This window comes from Empidonax traillii, unplaced genomic scaffold (genome assembly GCF_003031625.1).
Source record: "Empidonax traillii isolate 1590-97213 ecotype Southwest subspecies unplaced genomic scaffold, ASM303162v1 scaffold172:size1107868, whole genome shotgun sequence".
Lineage (NCBI taxonomy): Eukaryota > Metazoa > Chordata > Aves > Passeriformes > Tyrannidae > Empidonax > Empidonax traillii.
The window spans coordinates 572,630-593,262 of record NW_020955365.1 but is presented as its reverse complement, the minus strand read 5'-3'; the positions used below and the strand labels follow the sequence as shown (position 1 = coordinate 593,262).

At 40.7% G+C, this 20,633-nt stretch overlaps 1 protein-coding gene across 1 annotated transcript in view; it reads left to right on the top strand.

Moving 5' to 3' along the window:
• Positions 1 to 18,675, top strand: part of SLC5A8 (solute carrier family 5 member 8) — a 24,729-nt gene extending 6,054 nt beyond the window's left edge. The window contains exons 4-15 of the mRNA XM_027885769.1: positions 1,254 to 1,321; positions 2,109 to 2,263; positions 3,685 to 3,825; positions 7,825 to 7,954; positions 9,458 to 9,546; positions 10,547 to 10,659; positions 11,953 to 12,020; positions 12,316 to 12,402; positions 13,442 to 13,635; positions 14,838 to 14,941; positions 16,503 to 16,588; positions 18,089 to 18,675. Of these exons, the coding sequence (XP_027741570.1) occupies positions 1,254 to 1,321; positions 2,109 to 2,263; positions 3,685 to 3,825; positions 7,825 to 7,954; positions 9,458 to 9,546; positions 10,547 to 10,659; positions 11,953 to 12,020; positions 12,316 to 12,402; positions 13,442 to 13,635; positions 14,838 to 14,941; positions 16,503 to 16,588; positions 18,089 to 18,220 (1,367 nt within the window). The 3' untranslated portion in view covers positions 18,221 to 18,675. The remainder of the gene's footprint in view (positions 1 to 1,253; positions 1,322 to 2,108; positions 2,264 to 3,684; positions 3,826 to 7,824; positions 7,955 to 9,457; positions 9,547 to 10,546; positions 10,660 to 11,952; positions 12,021 to 12,315; positions 12,403 to 13,441; positions 13,636 to 14,837; positions 14,942 to 16,502; positions 16,589 to 18,088) is intronic.
• The last annotated feature ends 1,958 nt before the right edge of the window (positions 18,676 to 20,633 follow it).

Genomic DNA, 20,633 nt, shown 5'->3' with positions numbered 1-20,633 from the left:
TAAGTAAATTTTTAAGGCAATGCAGACACTAAACATGAAATTAATTCCCCTGGTTGAGTGCTCTTCTTCAAGATGAGAGCGAGGTAGAAGTTCTGTAAATACGGCTTTGGACTTCCTGGAACTGTTCAATGTTATCTGTCATTTTGCCAGGAAAACTAAATCAACAGAAAAGAGATTGTCAACTTAAGGTATTTGTTGTGATATTTACAAAACTAAATATTTCCATTTTCTGCTTCACAGTGACTTTTTGCTTTGAAAATGAGCCACATTTATTTCTAAAAGGGTAAAAAGCTTTTATATGGAGCCAAATTAATGACACAATTAATTTGCCTGTTTGGCAAGAAAAGGGAATAATAAAATGCAAATTAAAATTTAATCATTTTGGCTAGAATCAAGTCACAGTTTTTCTGCTCATTGGATGGGTTTTTTTTGGCTTGTTGCTTGAACAAAACAGAAGAAAAAACCCAACACTTTGTGTACTGGTCTTCTCCAGTGTGTGAACTCACAAGTTTTATGTCTTTGCTGTTTGTATTTGCATACGCACAGTAAAGCAAGCTATGATTTAGCTGACTCCCAACTAGAAGAATTTATGTTTTTCATTAGTTTTGTTGCAGCATTTCTCATTAGCCTGAACTATCTGTTGGAGAGCCCCCTGATGCCTTGCCTGACAGCACACGAGCATGCCAAGCTGGGGCAGTAACAGCCTATATGTCAACCACTTCACAACAATGTTGTAATGGTGTGAACATACTATCCTTAAGAGAAGGAAGAAGGAAAGAAAGGCTTTTAGTCTGATGCATTTCCTCGAGACCACGCTTGAACGACCTTGCCTCCAGGGAGAATACCTACTCTGCTTCCTTGCTTAAATCCCCGCCTAGGGGCTCTGTGGTGCTACCCAGGTGCTTCAAGGAAGGACATGTATTTTAAAATCTTCCTGAGTTGGGACCTACAAACATAATGGATGTGTTGTCTGGCAGTGTTCACATTAAAGACAAATAGTTTCTTAGATCCTGAAATATATCTAACTTTTTAGCAGTTTCCAAATATGTAACAACTGTTTCATTTTTAGAACTGGTTAGGGCGAATCCCCTGGTTTAGACACACTAATCTTTTCATTGCCATTTTTACCTCCTACCTCTGCATTTAACTTATTTCTAGCTTTTTTCAACAATGAGATTGGGGGTGAAAAATTGACCTTCAGTGTTTTGTCCCCAGTGCCTCATTCACACTGGTGCCATTTCCCTCTCTTCCAGTCACTGGCTTCGACTTGTGGGGTGCAGTGGTGGCGACTGGCGTGGTCTGCACTTTCTACTGCACGCTGGTATGTGGGCCCTTTGGCTGAGAAAAATCTCTGTTCCTTTCACTGCTCACATCAAATATGGAATTCATTAAAAAGCAGCCTAATAATCAGGTTACTGTATGGAAGTAAATTTCACAGTGTAGGTGTGGCCAGAGGGCCATATTCACCCAGGGGCCTCTCTGGATGCATTGGCAGACACTATGTGACTCAAACTTTTTCTGTTTTGACACATTCAAACTTCTGTTGTGGCTGAAAGAACAGAAAAAAGATAAATTTCCCTTCCTAAAAATCTTCCCGTGATTTTTCTTCTGATCTGGAAGGGTTTTGCTGAGTAATTTGTCAATTTGTAATTTGTCAAACTTCTTATTGCAACTGTACGAGTCCTTTCTGTTATTGATAGAGCCACTGAAAATAGCACATGCCACTTGGACAGCTTGGTCTTCAAATTAGTGTTAATTGACCAAGTGTTGGATTAAATCATGTTTATTTTTATTCAGTGAATGGTATACCTTCTGGAATTAGTGCTACTGCATATAGATAAGTAAGATGAGCACTGTCTGCAAATTTATCTTTTGATACAAACTTCTGAATCAGGTTATGTGATGAAAAAAATACTGGAATAAACTATGTGTATGGCCAAAGTAAATTCTACTGCACTTCAAAAAAGGGCCAGGATGTCCTGGGTAGGTTCCAGGACATTCATCTATTATGCATCATATGAACAGTACCGTTTCTGTTAGTAGAATGTGAGTACAAGGCAAGAGTGCTGCTACCCTGTTGTACCTGATGCGTGCTGTTCCTTGTGCAGGGCGGTCTGAAGGCAGTGGTGTGGACAGACGTTTTCCAGGTTGGAATCATGGTTGCTGGATTTTCGTCTGTGATTATACGAGCTGTGGTGGTTCAGGAGGGAATTGGACGCATTGTAAATGATTCCTACCATGGCGGAAGATTAAACTTCTGGGAGTGAGTTTGTGCTTGCAGATGATGTGCCTCTTTATTCCTACAAATAGAGCCAAAGTGATTGTGAAATTGAACTGCTACTGATGGAAGAGGAGGGGAGGAGTTGTGACACAATTTTTAGATGTTTTTTAACAAGCTTACCTAGTTTGAGGGATATTTTTTAGGTTTTACACCATGCAAAATCTTGTAAAAAGAAAAACCTTTTTACTTTGTCAAGTAGGTGTTTTAAGGATGTATTTTGGATTCCACTGAAAGAAAATGGTGAATAGAAGAGGACAGTTGTATTTTTACTCACAATTGGAAAACAACTGATTTGGCATTTGAGCTACTGAATTAAAACCAATGAGAAAATAATGGGTTTGGCCTAATTTGAAAAAGGGAAGTATTTTTCTTTCCTCTGAAAGATAAAATAGAAGTATTTAATATATGTAACTTATATACATTTAATAGTATTTTACCCTCCATTATTGTCATTAATCATAGTCTAAAACCATAATTTTACAAGTTCAAGAATATTCACTCTGATAGTGTTGAATCAAAAACCACTTTACGTAAACAGGTTATTGTAGCTTTGATGAATACATTATTCCTCTGAGAAACTTCACTCAGTGCTATTAGTGAAAGTTTAGTGCAAGAAGTATTACAATTTTTCCTTTGTCTATCAGTTCACAATATTAATCAGGTTTGTCTGTAAAAGTTTTCAGCAAGCTCTTCAGTAAGTAATTCATCTGTGGGTATTTTTTTCTTCTTGTGAACAGTCATTTTTTTCAATTTGTTTGGCTGATTTGCAGTGATTATACTGCATTGCTTATTCTCCCAATCACAGAGGTCACAGATGGAAAAAGAACAGGAATAAAGGCACATAATAGGTGAAATAATGTTACAATGTTCACCAAAAATTAAATTTATCGCTATAATAAAGTGTGATTTAAAAATAATTATTATTTATGGCCACCTAAAATCTACTATTTACTTAGAGCTAAACTAGCAGAATGTTTTACAGAGGCTCTGTCCACAAAGGTTGGGCTTGCAAACACACCTTTATACTGGTGTTAGACTGATGTCCCTCTAGATAAGCAGGCATCTTACACTTTTTACTGGAGCATCATTTCATCACAGCAGTCACAGGCATTATAGAACTTTACTTAAGACTGTAGTTTATAGGCAAATAAATCTGTCCAACTTCACCTTTGGACAGATCAGAGTGTTTCACTGGCTCGGGATATCAGCTCTGAGTTTAAAATCTGCTTTGTGTGATTTCACGTAAAGATAAGAGTATCTGAATGTTCAATGTCTGGCCAAATTAAGCAAGTTTGTATTAGAACAAGCATAGAGAATTTTTTTCTTCTAAGCATATAAGGTCTTCACATATTAACAAGACTTTTATTTTCTGAATTTGTTTTCTCTTCTTCCTCTCATTGTAGCTTTGATCCCAATCCCTTGCAAAGGCACACCTTCTGGACGATTATTATAGGTGGGACTTTCACGTGGACTGGTATATATGGGGTCAACCAGTCTCAAGTCCAGAGATACATCGCATGCAAAAGCAGATTCCACGCAAAATTGTAAGTCTGCCTGGAGTCACTGTCTGAATGTACCAGTGACTGTTCTTTATAAAGGAGATTTTTCTGAAAGGAACGTGGGGTTCTTTTGTTTGTACAAATTTCATTTGTAAAGGGTAACAACTTTTGCCTTCTGTTTTGTGGACGAGTAGATGACAAATGAGCACAATAAGTACTGGTATTTGAATTACATGTGGTTGCTGTAACATTGAACTTTGCACCTGAATGCTTCACTGTGTCAGTGTTCTTGCATAGAAATAGGTGCATTAAGTTTATGTGCAACCTAAAGTCTAAATATATATACTTGTGTTGAATTCATATCAAGACAGTATCTTAAATTGCTGTTCTACTAAACCTAAATTATTGTGTGGGGAGTTTGCATAAGTAAAGACTAAAAAATATTTCCTCAGCAATGAGTATAGGCATGAGAACATGCAGAAATGACTTATTCAGTGAAAAAATTGCTGAGGAATTGTGTATTTTGAGTTCATAATAATAATGACATTTTTTAAAGAATTAACTGTTTAAGAATTAACTGGCAGAAGGTTCTTTTTTCTGTGATTGTAAACATTTCTGATGAGCCTTTACTCCAGAATGGGGTATATTTACTAGCTATGTTATTTTACCTTTATCTTTAGAATCATTCCATTAGTTCACAGCTCAGGATTTAAGAATTATTAACGATCTTATGATGTCCATTTTTAGGAGAAATATAGAAACACACATCATCTATATTGCCCATACATTCTATGGTACAGTGGCATACAGAGAAGGAGTTTTATAAAGGCTTTCATTTCATAAAGTTATCAAAATGCCCACAAAATCATGCACAGTTTACAACTGAAATGTTTTGGTTATATCAATAAAGAAAATCTACTTTTCAGCCATTTATGCTGCAGATAGGAATGAGTTGATGCTTGTCATCAGGTGCATCTCCAGCATTCACTGCCACGTCTCCGACACACCAGAGAGCTTCTCCACAATCTCTGACACATGGGTGGGTTCTAGGTTCTCGACACCGCAGAGGCAGGAGGTTCATCCCACATCTGTAATGCTGCCTGGAATGGTTGCATATGGGAGAACAGCCACATACATTGTGCCAGATTTGTGTGCCAGTGAGGCTGTTCTTCCCTAGCACCTGCTTCATGTAGGGCTATGTCCCTTCCTCACACTCTCCCTACTGTCTTTGCAAGGAGAGACACCTTCAGGGCATGCCAGATGCAGAGAGTGACTAAAGGAAATCTGGCACCATCGCAGCTTCTGAGTAGATTTCTGAGCTGTTGTGGCAACTTTGACTGGGACTAGAGGCTATCTATTTCTGCAGGGGTTTGGATGGGATTTATAGCTCATACCATATTACCAGTGGCACAGCCTTAATCAGTAGAGTCCTCTCCTGCTGGCATGGGTGGTTGGACTCCATGGCATCTTGCTTGTGCTTCACTTGTGCAGGATATTTCCCTTGCATGGAGAAATCATTTTGTGTAATGGTTGCAGCTTGTCACAAGTATAAACAATGCCATTCTGTGGTGACTATCTAGTTCATTTGCAAATGTAATTAGACACATCTGGCAGGTTGTGCTGTTGACCTGTATCTCTTATTGCCATTTAACCTGTACATAGAAGTGCAAAATGTCATCAGGTCAAAGTAATATGGTTTTATACCGCAATGACATTTACTGTAAGTCTTTGTAAGAGACAGCACTGTAATAAAGCAGAGCTGAGAAAATAATTCTTTCACAGATGCCAACTTGCAGGTTTTGGGAAGGCCTTTAACAGTGATGCAAGGACAGGAATTTTCTCAGGCTTTGGGAAAGGATTTCACCCCATTCAAGAAACACACCAGTAGGTATGAGCACATGCTGTTGTCCTCAAATAATTCAAAAAATTGAACAAACTGCTTATATCTGAACCATAGTAGGCACTCAGAGAAGGAGAGCTACACTGACAGAAAAATATGGGCTACTAACACATTTTTTTCTGCTTTCCTTTCAAGGCCATCTGGCATGCTTCAGTGCCAAAGTCTTAGAGCCAGACTGAAATGAACGATTGAAAATAAGCCTTACACAGTTCCTACTTCGGCCAAACTCCACCCCATGTTACTCATGCAGAATTAATGGGAAAACCTCCCTCCAATAGTGCTACAATTATTATACTCCAGTACTTAGTCATAGCTAGGATGTAAATCAGAAGGAAAAAACCAGCTCTCTTTTCACTGCCAAACACTGACACAGTTTAAAAACAAGAATTGCTGGATTCAGACAAACAATTTATTTTGCTTCCATGTGTTTCTCTTGTATTTCTAATCTTTCCTAGAGGTTCTAGGCTGATTCTCCTATTACATCTGTTCAAAAGAGCTGGATTGAATTAGCGCATTGGTTAAATTTTGTGCTAAATCAGCTTCTGAGTGTTGTATATCAACGTAGATTATGCCACTGCAGGACAGCTTCAGCTAAATGCATGCAAGACATCCAAACAATATGTAAGCATCTAGGAGAAGAGGGCTACTTCATTTTTACTAAATTAGGCTAGAGAGAAATGTGCTGTGCTTAGACCACCCCTAATTGCAAATACAAAGCAAAATTGCCGCTTCCCATACTATGTGTAAATCAGCTTTTATTTGTAAAGGTCTTATTGAAGAGTTTTTTTATTATATAAAACTGGCAGTTCAACTTGTTAATCTGCATTATGCTGTTCTGAAAATGTCCATTTCAATGTCTAACAAGGCCTGTAAAGTTAGGTTTACCTCTGCATTCATCCTGCTGGTCCTCTAGACCAGTCCAAAGACTGGTGCCCCTCACCTTCCTAGGAAAGGAAAGCACTAAAAGGTCTCTTGAAGTATTGCAAGCATGGATATCTTTACACAGAAACCAAAGATCATTCCAGAGGAGTTCTTAGCAATTGGCATGGGTCCAGGGTATGTAGTCTGTCAAGCAGTTAAATGACTATCAGTGATACACAGATAACTGGGAGGAAACTGCTGGAAAGGAACGCTGTTTTTCAAGGCCAAGCTCCCAGTGGGTATGTTTGCTTGAACTGGCCACCCTAGGTGAAAAGAACTTTGTGATCCAGGAGTCACCAAGAGCATAGAAATTTTTGAGAAGATTGAAAAGTTAGATGGAAGGGCAAAAGGCCTCTCTGAGCCAGAAGAAGAATGTGTTTTTCACTGCCAGTAGAAGCTGCCTGTTGTGTGTGGCAAAGGCAGCATTAATGCCTGATGAAAAGGCATTTCTGCTCTCACCATTAGCTGAACCTGAAGCTCCCCTCAGGACATGGGAAGGTGCTGGGGTATCTGGATGATACCAGACTCCAAGCTGGTTAGTTACTAAAGGGTTTAGTCACTAAAGCCCTGGGGTTGCTGACAAACCTCTGTTTCCTGGAAGTGGCAGCCATAGGCAGGTCCAGACAAGGTCCCAGGTCCCAGTGCCTCATTGCTGCCTCCCACAGAGACTGCCTCCAGAGGAAATGGGAGATCTGTAGCTTTACAAGGCAACTCCAGCATTATATTAGCCCTGCACTATAACTCAAGGAGTGTTAGTGCTGACTAAAAGGTACCCCGCACTTGGATCTGGGGCACCCCACCTTAAAAATCTACTTAGGGTTTGTCAAGGGGTGTGGCATGGGGGAAAGAGAATCCTCTGACTTGCTGCCTGCATTATACAACTCATACACATGATGAAACATGATGATTGCCATATCACTCCCATCATCTCCAGAGTAGGCTTTGTCCGGGACTGAGCCTCAGACTGTGCCACCAATACCAGAAGTGTCATTTGTACATTTAGAACTGTGATCTAAATGTACAACCATGTGAAATTTAAATTTAGAACCAGGTGAAATGCTGGGAGTCATATGGTGACTCCCTTGCAGGCAGGCAGTCACCAACCAGGAGGTCTCTTCAGTGCAGGGATAGGCGCTTGCTTGCTTGGCACTGACGGGGTTTTTTGTGGGACATTGAGCTCTAACATGGTCCGTGTTTCCACGTTTGCATGTGTGTTAATGCAGGTCCCTCTACATCAACCTGGTAGGACTCTGGGCAATACTGGCCTGTGCCACGCTGTGTGGGCTGGCCCTCTACTCTGTCTACAAAGACTGCGACCCATGGACGGCCAAGCAGGTGTCGGCACTCGACCAGGTAAGGCCCCACATTTTGGGGGAAGGTGATGAGAGGGCATCCTTCATCTGCAGCCATAAGAACCAGACAGAGGCAGTTCGAGAGTCAGGGGGTTGGGAATAATGACATGCTGGAGTTCTGTATCGGGCGAGTCTGTAACACTGAGGAGTTAAGCTGAGACCCCAGTGTGAGGAAACACCCTGGAGAAAGCAGCAGGTCCATCCTTGTCACTGTTCAGTCCCTGCATCCACCAGCTGTGCTGGAGCTGCAGGTCCCTCAGTGCTTGCTAAGGACGGCAGCAGGGAGAGCAGCAATGTAAAGAGTGCTCAGTCCACTACCTATGCAAATATTTGGGTTTTTCACCCAAAATGGGTCCACGAGTGCCAACATTGCATGAAACCTCTTTGAAGAGAAGTGAAGGGAAGAGGCTGGAGCAGCAGTGCCCTTGTGAGTGGCTGTGAGCCCTGGTGAGCTGCTTTGTGTTATCCAACCTAAATTGCTCTGTACTGATGAAAACAAAAGCCTTCTCAGACTCAAAACATCATCGTGCTCAAAGCATACACCTGGAGAAAGGCTATCAGCAGGCAGTTCTTTGCTAGTGACGGAACATCTTCCCTCCTTTGGAGGACACCTGGGCAATCAAACTGTGCTGCAGAGAAACCACTGCATCACAGATGGCAACCTCTTCCTAAACAGACCTTGAGCAGCAGACTTACCTGGGAACAAGAGTTCCTGGAGCCCATAGACTGGCCAGAGTCAGGGTCCAAGAAAATCAAATGTCTTCTATTTGTATGTTTAAGGCTAAGATAATCACAGGCTCTGGATAACGCTCCAATGGACAGTAGCTGGAAAGCCAAGAGAAGAGCACAGACGATGGAGCACCTGAGGCAGGACCACCTGGTCTTTAGGGGAAGAATAAAATGAGAGCCAAGGTGGAAACCTGAAGGAATTTAAGTTGTTCCTGTCAGTCGAATTCTTTTGATAAGAAACTGGGAGCAAGATACTAAGAAGACCAACTTGTCTGTGAAAAAAAATGGTTCTCAGGAAGAAAATCTTAAAATTCCTCTCTTTCCAGCACTCAGATCTTGCAAAGGTCAAAAAATGGCTCACAGTTTCCAATAACAAAATTGTTTTCAGGCACCCTGAGGTTACTGGACTGTATATAAAAACCTTTTTGTGGAGTCAACAGCAGAAAAAGCATCTACTGTGACATCTGATCCCCCCCAATAGACTGCCTGCTGCCCAGCACTAGCTTCCTATACCGTTGTCAGTGGAAACAAAGCCTGATGGCACAGCTATATACTCACCCCTGCAAGGTGGTCTCAACAGACTTTTCTGTACCTCTAGTAGATGTTTTAAGATTGGTTTTCTATGTAGAAAACCAATAAACAGAGCAAGATGGGACATTAAAAGTTAGAACAGCTGGACAGAATGCCAGTGGGAAGGTCTATTAACAAAAATAATACAGTGATAAAATGAAAAGTTAGGGCAAGATGGTAATACTTCTTACTCTGAATTTTTCAGCTAATGCCATACCTAGTGCTGGATATCCTGCACGATTTTCCAGGAGTGCCAGGTCTTTTTGTGGCTAGTGCCTACAGTGGGACATTAAGGTAATTTAATAATTTAGAAACTACTATATTGTTTCTGGTTTTCTTTTGGAACTAAAGTTCCATTTATATTAAAACATTAACATTTCAGGTTTTTGTCTAAATTTTTATTCTTTTAGAAAAGCACTATAACATCTCTTGATGATGCACCTTAAAAATCCACAGTTTCCAACAGTGGTGCTCTGAGATCCTAGGACTCACAGCTGTTTGGAGTTCCCTATTAACATGAGGAAACAGCTAGCTACATGTGACGTTTGAGTTGAAACAACAATCATTATATATTTTTACTGTAGGAGACAAATTTATACCCTTCTACCCCGTAGTGGGGAGTGTTTTCTTCAGCTGTCCCAAGCTGTACCTTTTAGGAAACATTGTCTCTCCCAAGGAAGGCTTTGAATAATAATAATAGGCAGATAGAAATGAAGAAACTTATGAATGTGACACCAGAATAAACTTTCTTGTTCTGAGTACTTGTAGCTACATAAATAAAGGGAACAGCCAAGATATTTGTTTTCATATGCTGAAGAAAAGTTGGTGGCTTGCAAGAGCAAGGTACACATAAGACACGAGATCACCTATCTGACTTTGTGCCTTAGGAGTGGTGGTTTCTCTGACCCCACAGGGAACCTACAATAGTTCAGTTTGGACTAGATACCTGATTTTTAGATGGCCATAATTAGATTATCTGAATCCTCCTCTCAGACTGTGTTCTAAGAAAGTAAGTGGGAATTTTACCCTCATAGATACATACTGTAGATCATTTGTGAAGGTATCACATATACCAGTAGTGTTTCCAGATTAGCCATATGTAATAAATATTTTCATTGACATCTGCAGGCCCAGCTCAACTTTTCATTAAGATTTTCTTTGTCTTCACCAAGAGTAATTATTTTAAACAATTTTCGTAAGCTGTTACTGCATCACCTGGAATAATAAGTTATTCTAACCAATACAGCAGCTAAGATAAAAAAAAAAAAAATTGTATAAATCTTGCCTTCTGTAGTACAGTGTCCTCCAGCATCAATGCTCTGGCTGCTGTGACTGTTGAAGACCTCATTAAGCCGAACTTCAGATCACTCTCTGAAAAGAAGTTGTCGTGGATTTCCATGGGGATGAGTATGTCTAGAAAACATCTTTTCTGCTTTTGCTTTATGAAATGAGGGCTTGATTCAGATCTCTCTTATGATAGTGTAAATAAGGAGTAAATCAGTCGCAGGGGTGGGACTATGTTGGTGCAACATTTGGGGGAGAGAAGATCACCTGTGTAGGTTTTACACAAATGGGGAATAAGTGAGTTTAAGAAAAAAAATCTTATTAGGTCTTTAGGCAGGAAAGATGCACTGCATCTGTGTTCAATGTTGATTTGCAATACTACAAAACCAAACGTCTCAGCTATTTTTCCTTCACCTGTCAAAAATGAGAAGCATAGGAAGCAGTTGTCTAACAAATCTTTTGAACTGATACACAAGCAATAGCATTGTGTCCCAGAAATATTCCAGAGAGTGAGACACTTTACATCTCCTCTGACATACTCTTAGATTGTCACTGTGTTTAGCTCTTTGCGTAGTGTAGCTCAAAGAGGATCAAAACTAGGCTGAGCAGATGTTTAAGTCTGTGAAGTGCAATTGCCATGTCTGCTAGTTGTACTGTCTGTCTCCAGGTGCAGGTGTAGCCCAGGAAAGTGTTTGTAGTAAGCATGAAAATACCACAGTCCCAACATGGTGTCACAGGCCATACCAGTGAACACGATAGACTGATGGCAGGGTAACAAATATTGCATATTTTCACCTGAGGGAAGTTTCTTAAACGTTATTGCAAACAATGCTTATGCCAATATTGTTGTTTGTCATGAGTTGCCTGACACGTCACGTTAAACAGTGAGATTAACAGACTGCTTATGCAGTGAAACTCATCAGGGACAGAGGTGGAAAAAACAAATAAGCCAGTTTTATGGGTGCTGGGAAGAGACACTATGTCCTGGTGACCCAGGATGTTCTTTGTCATGGTGCCAGCTCCCAGTAATCTACCAGCATTTACTTTTTTGCTCCAAAGGTTTTAAACTGAGAAGCAAAAATCATTCCCTCAAAATAAGGACAATGACACAGGAGATTAGCTGAGGAATATGAACAATACATGTGTTATTGCCACTATGACTAATCCATATGGCTGCCATTTAGTAACTAATCTTTAGTAATATACAGGAAGAAGATTTTGTCAAGTTTGCATGATCTCCTCTTAATGTAAACAGAAACCTGACCTTTTGGCCAATTCAGACTCTCTTATTAAAAATCCAGATGCTAGTAGTTTATTTTGTAGATGTTGAGGCCCTACTGGGTTAGACAGAAACCTTTCCACTAGTGATTTTCAAACTCTGGCAGATTTACACATTGTTTTGCTTTTCCCACGCAGGCCTGTTTTACGGTGGAGTCTGCATTGCTATGGCTGCAGTGGCATCTCTCCTGGGAGCCTTGTTGCAGGTAAGTGTCAAACAGCTTTTTCATGCCTGTGTTGAATGATCCAGAATAAATTATGTAAGAAAATAATTGCTGGATACCATTATGAGATTAGTTTTTATTCTGTGTTGGGTACTCACCTCAAACCACCCACGGCTCAGCCTTGCTTTAAGCACCCGTGTAACTATACCTGGCAGCTGAGTACACACCAGTTAAAAAAATTCTCATAATTTCTTTCTCAACATCTTCCCTTATTGTCACTTTGGAGTCTTTGCCTTTCGTGCACAGCTCCTGATACCAGACTCCCTTCCTTCTTCAGGCAGCACTCAGCATTTTTGGCATGGTCGGTGGACCCCTTTTAGGACTGTTTGCCTTGGGAATCCTCTTCTCCTTTGCAAATGGAATTGTGAGTAGAAATTTAAAAACCTGTTTGTCCAAAATTTTTTTATAATTTTGGGCATCTCCTCCCTCCTCTCCCACCAATAATTTTATGTTGGGCAGCAGGGGAGATGTCTTTGGTACTTCCTGTGAGGACATTATATTTTGCCCCCTTTCATTTTTTCTTAAGGAAATGATGAACAGTACTGTATAGGAACTTGAATTTCCATCCCTAGAAGAGATTTACATGTCCAGAAGGGGGAAAATAGTTTGAATAAAAATAAAACTATGACAAGGATTTATTAAAACCACAGTTTTAGAAGCAGGGAACAATGTATCTTGAGATGTAGCTGAACAACCAGTAGGCTCAGAGAATGCTGCCCTGAGCAAAAGGGGGTCAGGACAGAAAAATGAGGCCTAAGGGCTTGCAGACCAAAGTGGGGTATTATCAGAGTGCTTCAGTAGCATGAAATTATCATTTCCAGAGGAAAACACTATTCTATCAAAAAAGAATTTAATGAACTTTGTTAGTATGGTCCATGAGTTAGTCTGGCAGGATTGCTATTTAATGATCCTGACGTTCACTAATCACTAAGCTTTATCTCTTTGAAGTTGCAAATTTTATATATATACTAAACTAAAGAAAAAACAAAACAAAACAAAAAAATCATCTGTCAGCCAAAAAATCCACCTACCCCTGATTTAGGTGAGACTTTTGGCAAAAACAAGTTACATAAGAAAATGGAAAAATTGCTCCCGTGTTTGTTCAAGGAACCTCAAATAAAGCAGGATTTTCCCATATACTATGCAGGCCTAAGTTATCCTTTGACAAAGACCTAGTGGCCAAATAAAAAGAGATATGCTCAGAATCTGTGAGGAAACATTGTATGTCCCAAAATGGGAATGAAGTAAACTACCCAGCTCTTCCCAACTGTATATTTCATTTCTGCTATGGAGCCTAGAGTTTAGATTATCTTGACTGTTACTTACTTACTGAATTGTTTCTTTCAAATATCCTTCTGCTTTTCATGTAAATCCAAGTTTGATTTTTTTTTTTTATTTTACAGGGTGCATTTGTGGGTCTTGTCAGTGGCTTTGTCATTTCACTTTGGGTTGGAATTGGATCTCAGATTTATCCTCCACTCCCAGAGAGGACCAAGCCACTCTATCTCTCAACTGCAGGCTGTAATATATCCTCAGGAAATTTAACATCAACAGAAATTCCATTAACAACAATATTCAGCACACCAAATGCAGAGAGGTATATGAGTTCATCAGGTGCAATCAACAAAGTGTGTAATTGTTTTAAAGCAACACAGACATCTGCAGAGCATTTGGATTACTATAACTATTCCTCTCTGGTTTACCTACCATGCTATTTAAGATGCAGAAGTTTCCTCTGTTTTTTTTCCTTCTTTTCCTGTGAAAATGAAGTTTGTCTGAGTTATCACAGAACAGAAATCAAAATGAATCTTCCTATTGATCTGAAAAACTTCAATTCAATATTTGAGTCTAAAGGCTTGGGTATGCCTTACTGTGAACCACGGTGTTAAACAAAGATAACATTTATAGTTATTGGATTAACTTCCACAGATTGTCACATAAATTAAAGGAGTAGGCAGTTAAAGGGCAGTTTGCCAGTTTAACAGCTCTACCTACAACAACTTGTCTATGCAGATAGTTCTACTCAGGAAGTTCAGAAGTTGTAATCCATACAGTGGACACAACATAAGGGATTTCCTCCGTTCTTCAGTTACCATATGTCTTACTCTGGACAATCACAATTAAGTTACACAGTTATGAATTGCAATATAGGGAACAGCAGGAATAGAAAGAAGCTGAACAAACACATTTCTAAGGTTTCCAAATCCTCACACCTCGGAGCATTGCACAATCAAGAGGCACCCTGCTACACACATGGGTGCTCAACATCCAGTTTCATATACTACACCTCTTGCATGAGCCTTCCAGCATTGCTCCTGACTGCAGGAAAGCAACTGTTGTGACAGAGCACATAGTCAGGGGGAACAAAATAAAATGTACAGAGAGTTGCTCTATTGTTTCTGTCTGTTTAGAGCTTTACAGGGTTGATTTCCTTGTGTGTTTTTGTGTCCCTTCCTTTAAATAACCTCACCCTTTCTAAAGAAGCAATCCCTTAATCTGGATAACCGGAATGTTCAACTGTGCACTTGGTTCATAACAAAGACAGGACTGTCCTGTTTTACCTGCTCTATCTCATACATTACCTCACTGTACTGACCAGCTCCCTTTTTTGTGAAGGAACTTGCCCTGGGAATTTTGAAACAAATGTTCATTGCACATATCAGTGTATGGAGGTAGTTCAAGATTACCAGGTTGCTTGTTTCAGAAGAAACACTGTATTTTTAGACTGTCTGGAAACAGACATTTTCAAGGTCCTTGGAACAGCAAAGAAAGATTAACGCTTTTTCTGCTCTATTTCAGGCCTGCCCTGGCAGACACCTGGTATTCCTTGTCTTACCTCTACTTCAGCACACTTGGGACACTTATCACAGTAGTTGTGGGAATAATTGTCAGCCTTCTAACAGGTACTAGTTCCAAAGCTGTCACTGAAGGTGTCTTCGATCTCCGTCAAACTGGATGACCGGAGAGCTGTCATTGCCACAGGAAGTGCTGGTGACCTATTGCAAGCACTGTGTTACCATCCTAAATCTAATTTCCTCCCCTCAACCCTTCTGCATCCCATTCTTGGTCTTTTCTTACAGCAAAAGGTACTTCAAGTTTCTGAGGAGAAAGAAGTTTTAGCGTGTTTTTAAACCTGGGGGGAAAAAAAAGCATAAGACATCTGTCTTTCCTGTTTTATTAGATGCCAGCAAGGGCTGGAGTTTTAAGGGTTGTCTCTGAACGTCAACAGCTCCAAGCAAGGATAATACACCCATGCTTCTAGAGGACAAAAGCAGTTTTACTTTCAGTGAGTTCAGAGCACTCAAGAGTTATTGCCTGCACCCGTACAGTGCATGCTTTTCACCACATTCCCCAAGAATGTGCCCAAGAGCTGCATGGCTATGTTAGCTTCTTTCTGTTTGCCAGTACTTTTGTGCAAGGGGAAAAAGCAGTACCCCATGGGTAAGAGCGGGGACTTCAGTTCCAGCCCATGGCCTCACTACTTTTGCATCCAGGTGAGATGCAACATGCACTTGTCATCCACCTCATGCATGGCAGAAATAGCAAAAAAGTAGCTGTTCTCACAGCTTTACCCAGTATCCCCAGCCAGATTCCTATGACAGCCCTAAACTTCGAGGCTGTTAGATTTCTTTTACTTTGATCCACAACTATGAAACTCAGAACTCAGCAAATAAACTCACTTTCATTAGCTTCCCTATGCCTTGCAACTAATAAGTACAAGCTACGCTTCTACCCTTTTCTTTTCCTTGTAAGTTTTTATAAGATCCTCTCCCCACTTTGTTCTAATCCCATGCTCTTCCCATTGCTATAGTGATACTTGTAGCCAAATTTTGCTTTTCACCAGCTTGGGATCAGGTTACTTACAGGCCATGAAATAAAGTATGAAAATCAGACAGCTCAGTAAATCCAGATGAGGAATACTGAGCCCAAGAAACAGAAACACAAAAGAACTTACCCAACCACAATGTCACCCTACTTCTTGTGGGGCAAGATCCCATTTAAGCCTCAGGTGGCAAGCAGAGCTAATTCCCAGCACTTACTTCTCCTTTCTTTTTCTCACAAGGATAGATAGTCTTCCATGCCTTAAAAATGCCCAAACATTCCATTAACCTTCATTCCCCCACCTTGGGGCAACCCTTAAATAATGTACTGTAAAAATTGCTGGTGAGTTTGGAGACAGGAGTCTTGCTGACGGGGAGCTGAGAACTGGGGCTCAGGGCCCAGCTCTCAGAGCATGGCTCCTAGACTGGCAGGGTAATCCCAGACATAATCATATATGATTCATTCTTTTCTGATCTCTGGCAGATTCTGTGTTTTTTCCAAAATAGGAAATTTGAGGAGGACCTAGGACGCTGGGAAATGGCTAAGGCATTTCAAATAGACCTTAATGGATCATTTTATATATTGGGAGGTGCAGGATATATATCTTTGTAAAGAAATGACTGAAACCTGCCTATTTTGCAGGAGGACTAAAGCAGAACACGGATCGTAAATTCCTGCTGACCAAAGAAGATTTCCTGTCCAACTTTTCACGGTCTAAGTCAGGCACAGTAAGTGTAATTGTGCATCTCTGATTTAAATCTTTCCTCCTGGGGACAAAGCCGAACAGTCCTCATCTTGCTTTTTTCCCCAGCAGAATGAATAGCACCTGATGCTACCTGCTATGACTATCTGCTTTAAGGCAGTATCAGAGCACAAGGCGGGTAGGAGTAAGGCAGCTCCCATAGGCAAGGAAGCTATGTTTTGCCACAGTTTGACTTCAGTCAACAACAGAGCAGCAACTGAGAAAAGGGACAGTTGTTCTCCATGTTTCTCATAAAATACTCCCTAACTAGCCTCTTGGAAGGTGCCTCTTTGGACTCATCAAAGCTTCCTTTGTTTGTAAACGTTTGTTCTCTAAAATCTGGATTTTTTTTTAAGTTTGGCTACAGTTTGAGAGAAAACATTTCTAGTCGGTGTATCTGTTTCCTACCTCCCTCCCTAAGATAAAAGAAAAGGGGAGGCATTATTGGGTAATAATATCCCTTAGAAGGGAGAATTCAGGAGAATTTCTTTTTTTTTAATAGACTACAGATCACTTTTCAATAAATATCATCAGCTGAACATTCAAGCTCAGCTTTGTTTAATGCTTTTCAAGTGCTGCACTATAGGCAATGATTGTATCTTTGAGATGGTCGAGCTTGCAAAATGTTTTTCCTTTATACTGATAACTCCTTTTAGTATGATCCTATGTATTTCAGCTTTTGGATAAGAAAACCAGAACACCAGTGAAAGAAAGGGATTTTTTACCATACTATTGTAATGCTGTAATCCATGTCAGTACTGGAGACCAGCTGTCCAGTTACTGTTATTCACTGTCTTTAATGGGCCAACATCTGTTTCCAGACAGAAACAAATTCTGGAAGTCTTTTGCAAAAAAAAAAAAAAAACTCAATCCACCACCCACATGGAAGCTAATGTTCACAGCCATACTTATGTTATACCTGGAGTCAGAAACAAGTATCTGTTTTTTATAATACTAAGAGCTCGATAACAAGTGATTTGGCATCACAAATAATGCAGAAAGTTGTTGAGATAAAAAAGACAAGGTGAACTGAGCAACTTTCTGCACATGAAGAGCTCAACATCTATTATGTTTAACAGAAATGGAACATCAAAGCAATGATGCATGTTAATCTGCTCTTCCTGTCAAAGATGGGGCAAGGATGAAGGGTTGGGAGTCAAGAGCTCAAAGACCTGGTATCATTAGACATGAAAACAGCAATTAGAACTTTGCACTCCCAAAACCACTTTAGTCAATTTGCAGGACAAGAACATTTTATGTGATGAGAGCATTTTACACAACTAGTACCTTATGCAATAAGAAATTTTCCATGCCCCTAGAAAAATACCATCTACTGCAATGAGTAAATGTTTGTTCTCTATCGGCAACCAACGTGTTTTCTTACAAGGCACCCTGTGTGTCAGGCCTGATTGCTGGCATGAAGGTCAAAGGAGAGAAGACTGTTCCTTCCACTTCATGACATGGCTTTTTGTCTTTTGTTTTTCAGCCAGAGAATATGGAAGTGTTGAACTGTAAACCATTTACCGTGACAGACGAAGGAACTGACAATCCTGCTTTCAGCCACATTGAAATGGATGTTGCAAGTGATAAGAACAAAGTCAATGGTCTTCATATGTGACACAAGGCTGCATCAGCTCATGAAGATGGTTTTCTTCATGTAAAGCACTGTTGACATTCCTGTTCTGGGTCAGTTACCAGTTCTGCTTGGGTCCTGGGCCAGTATCTGCAGAGCTTCATGGCACCCTTGCCCTTGTATGACCTTGACATTAGTCAAGAAAGGAATTAGGTCTTTCTTGCACTTTCTCATTCTCTCTGTCTCACTTTGGATCTTGGTGACAGGGCTTAAGATGATGTTTCTATGTGAAATATTTGCCAGATTTTCTCGAGCCTCCTGGAAAATACCTGCTTTTAATCTCAGTTCACCCTCAGAGTAAATATTTTATTTGGGAAGAGTACTATACCCCCAGAGATGGCTGTTTTTCTTGTTTGTGTTTTTCTTTTTTCTTTTAAGGCATTGAAAGTATTAAGAGATTAGGGTTGTGGGACTTTACCAGATTTCAGAGAACAGGAGCTGTATTTAGTATCATCTGGTTTCTTTGTAGAACTGATCCTGAGACTGTATTTATTTTGCTGGTTTTATCATCTATTTGTTTTTATTAAGCCACTTGTTCCTTGGTTACCTGCATCTCATCCTCAATGCTTTCTGCTGGAAGCTGCGATAGTGACTTTGTTGGTGGGTAGAGGCAAGAGCCAGTACTGTCTTTCCCTTCACACTCCATCTCCCTCTTCTGCCCTATCATGCCCTTACAGAGCTTGTTCTTATGAAGGAAATGAGTTATTGGGATTTTTATTCAATACCATAGAGCAGAAACACTGTAGCCTTCTACTTCATGCCCAGCGTGGTAGCCTAGAATTGTTCTTGCACTGGACTGAGCATAGTGTGGCAGAGATGTTAGTAAAGAAGAGGGCCCTTTTGGCTGTACTGGACAAGAGGGAAGGCTGCATCTGCAGTTGCCACTGCTGTTATCTCCAGAGCTGTGAGCTGAAACGTCATGTACCCATTTGTGTTCAGGCAGTCCTTATTGTATCTCTGGGGATTCATGTTCAAGGTTGGTTCAGGCAAGAGCACACTGTGTGTTTTGGCAGGCAGGCAAAGCCACCTGCACAGTTCCGCAGGACAGGGAAAGGATCACAAAGGATGTCATTTGATGAAGGCTTCTGCAGGGCTGCAGGGTATGGAATGGCTTATCATCTGGTGGGACTGCCAAGAGAAGCTGAACAGCTTCTGTGCACAGACCATGCACTGTGCTGGTGTTTTGGGAGGGTCAAAACCCCCATTGCTTCTTTCTCCTGCACATTCTGGTACAGCAGGGAATAGATTCTGACCCACACTGTTAGTTTTGTGCTTCAGACTTTTACTCTGGCTACACAAGAGTGTGTAAAACTTCTCTACAGCAGCAGAATCAAGGTGGAAAATAAAAGCCATTGCAGGAAAGTTGAGCTGTGAAGCCTAGGAAACAGTCACGCTTGAGAATCAAGTGAAAAACTGATGGCACGTCTTAAATGCTTTCTAAAAGTTATGCTGCATTTGTGCCAAGTACTGAGCTGCTGTAATTTGGAATATGACGAAGTGCTAGCTTATCTGCCTTGACTCGGGCCCTTTAGCATCTAAATCAATTCTTTTCTGTGCCCCTGTGACAGAGGGCACTTGATGATCTACTGCATAAGATGAATTTGCAGGATCAGAAAATGTGAGGATGGAAAAACGGGCTTCAAGGACCAGACCTCTTCTAGAGGAGAACAGGGTAGACACTGTGTGGGTGTCACCAAGGACATGACTCCATTGGCTAACCCAGCACAAAACTACGAGATTGGGGCAGGTTTCCCCTTTGCTTACTGTAGCACTGGTTTTCATGATCCAATCTAGAGTTTAGGACCCTTGTCCCACATTGCTGCAGCTCTGTGTTCAGGTCATTGCCTAAAGCCGCTGTGTGGAAGGGGTATGAGTGAACGGGTAGATCTCATGAGTTATCTCTTGTGTCCCTATATCTAGGATCTGAGACAAACAGTAGCTTCCTGAATAAAGTCTCCTGGGATTCAGAACAGGAATCTCTCTGATATGAGACTATCCTAGTCACTCTGATACAATTAGCCCATAGACTGAATAAGCTGGTTATGCTTCTAGAGTCTCAGAAGATAATTTACCTTGTTCAGCCTTGTGCCTTGTCTTCATGACAGAGAAATAGATATGGCATTCTGTGCTGTGGAATAGTTCTTGAGCCTTGGAATATAACAGTTTTTACTTACCAGCTACTTTCAGCCCACAGATCTGAAAAAGGGTAAGTACTGTGGATCTCCATGCTGTTGCAGAGTGCTGAAGTGGACCAGTGTGCCTCTGTGTAGCTGGGCTTTGTGAGAGAGAGTAAACTGTGAACAGAGAACAGAAGCCTGCAGCAAGCACTTGCCCCGAGTTATTGGGTACGACCACAGCCTTTCCAACACAAATGTTGAATTCCCATCTTAATGTGCTT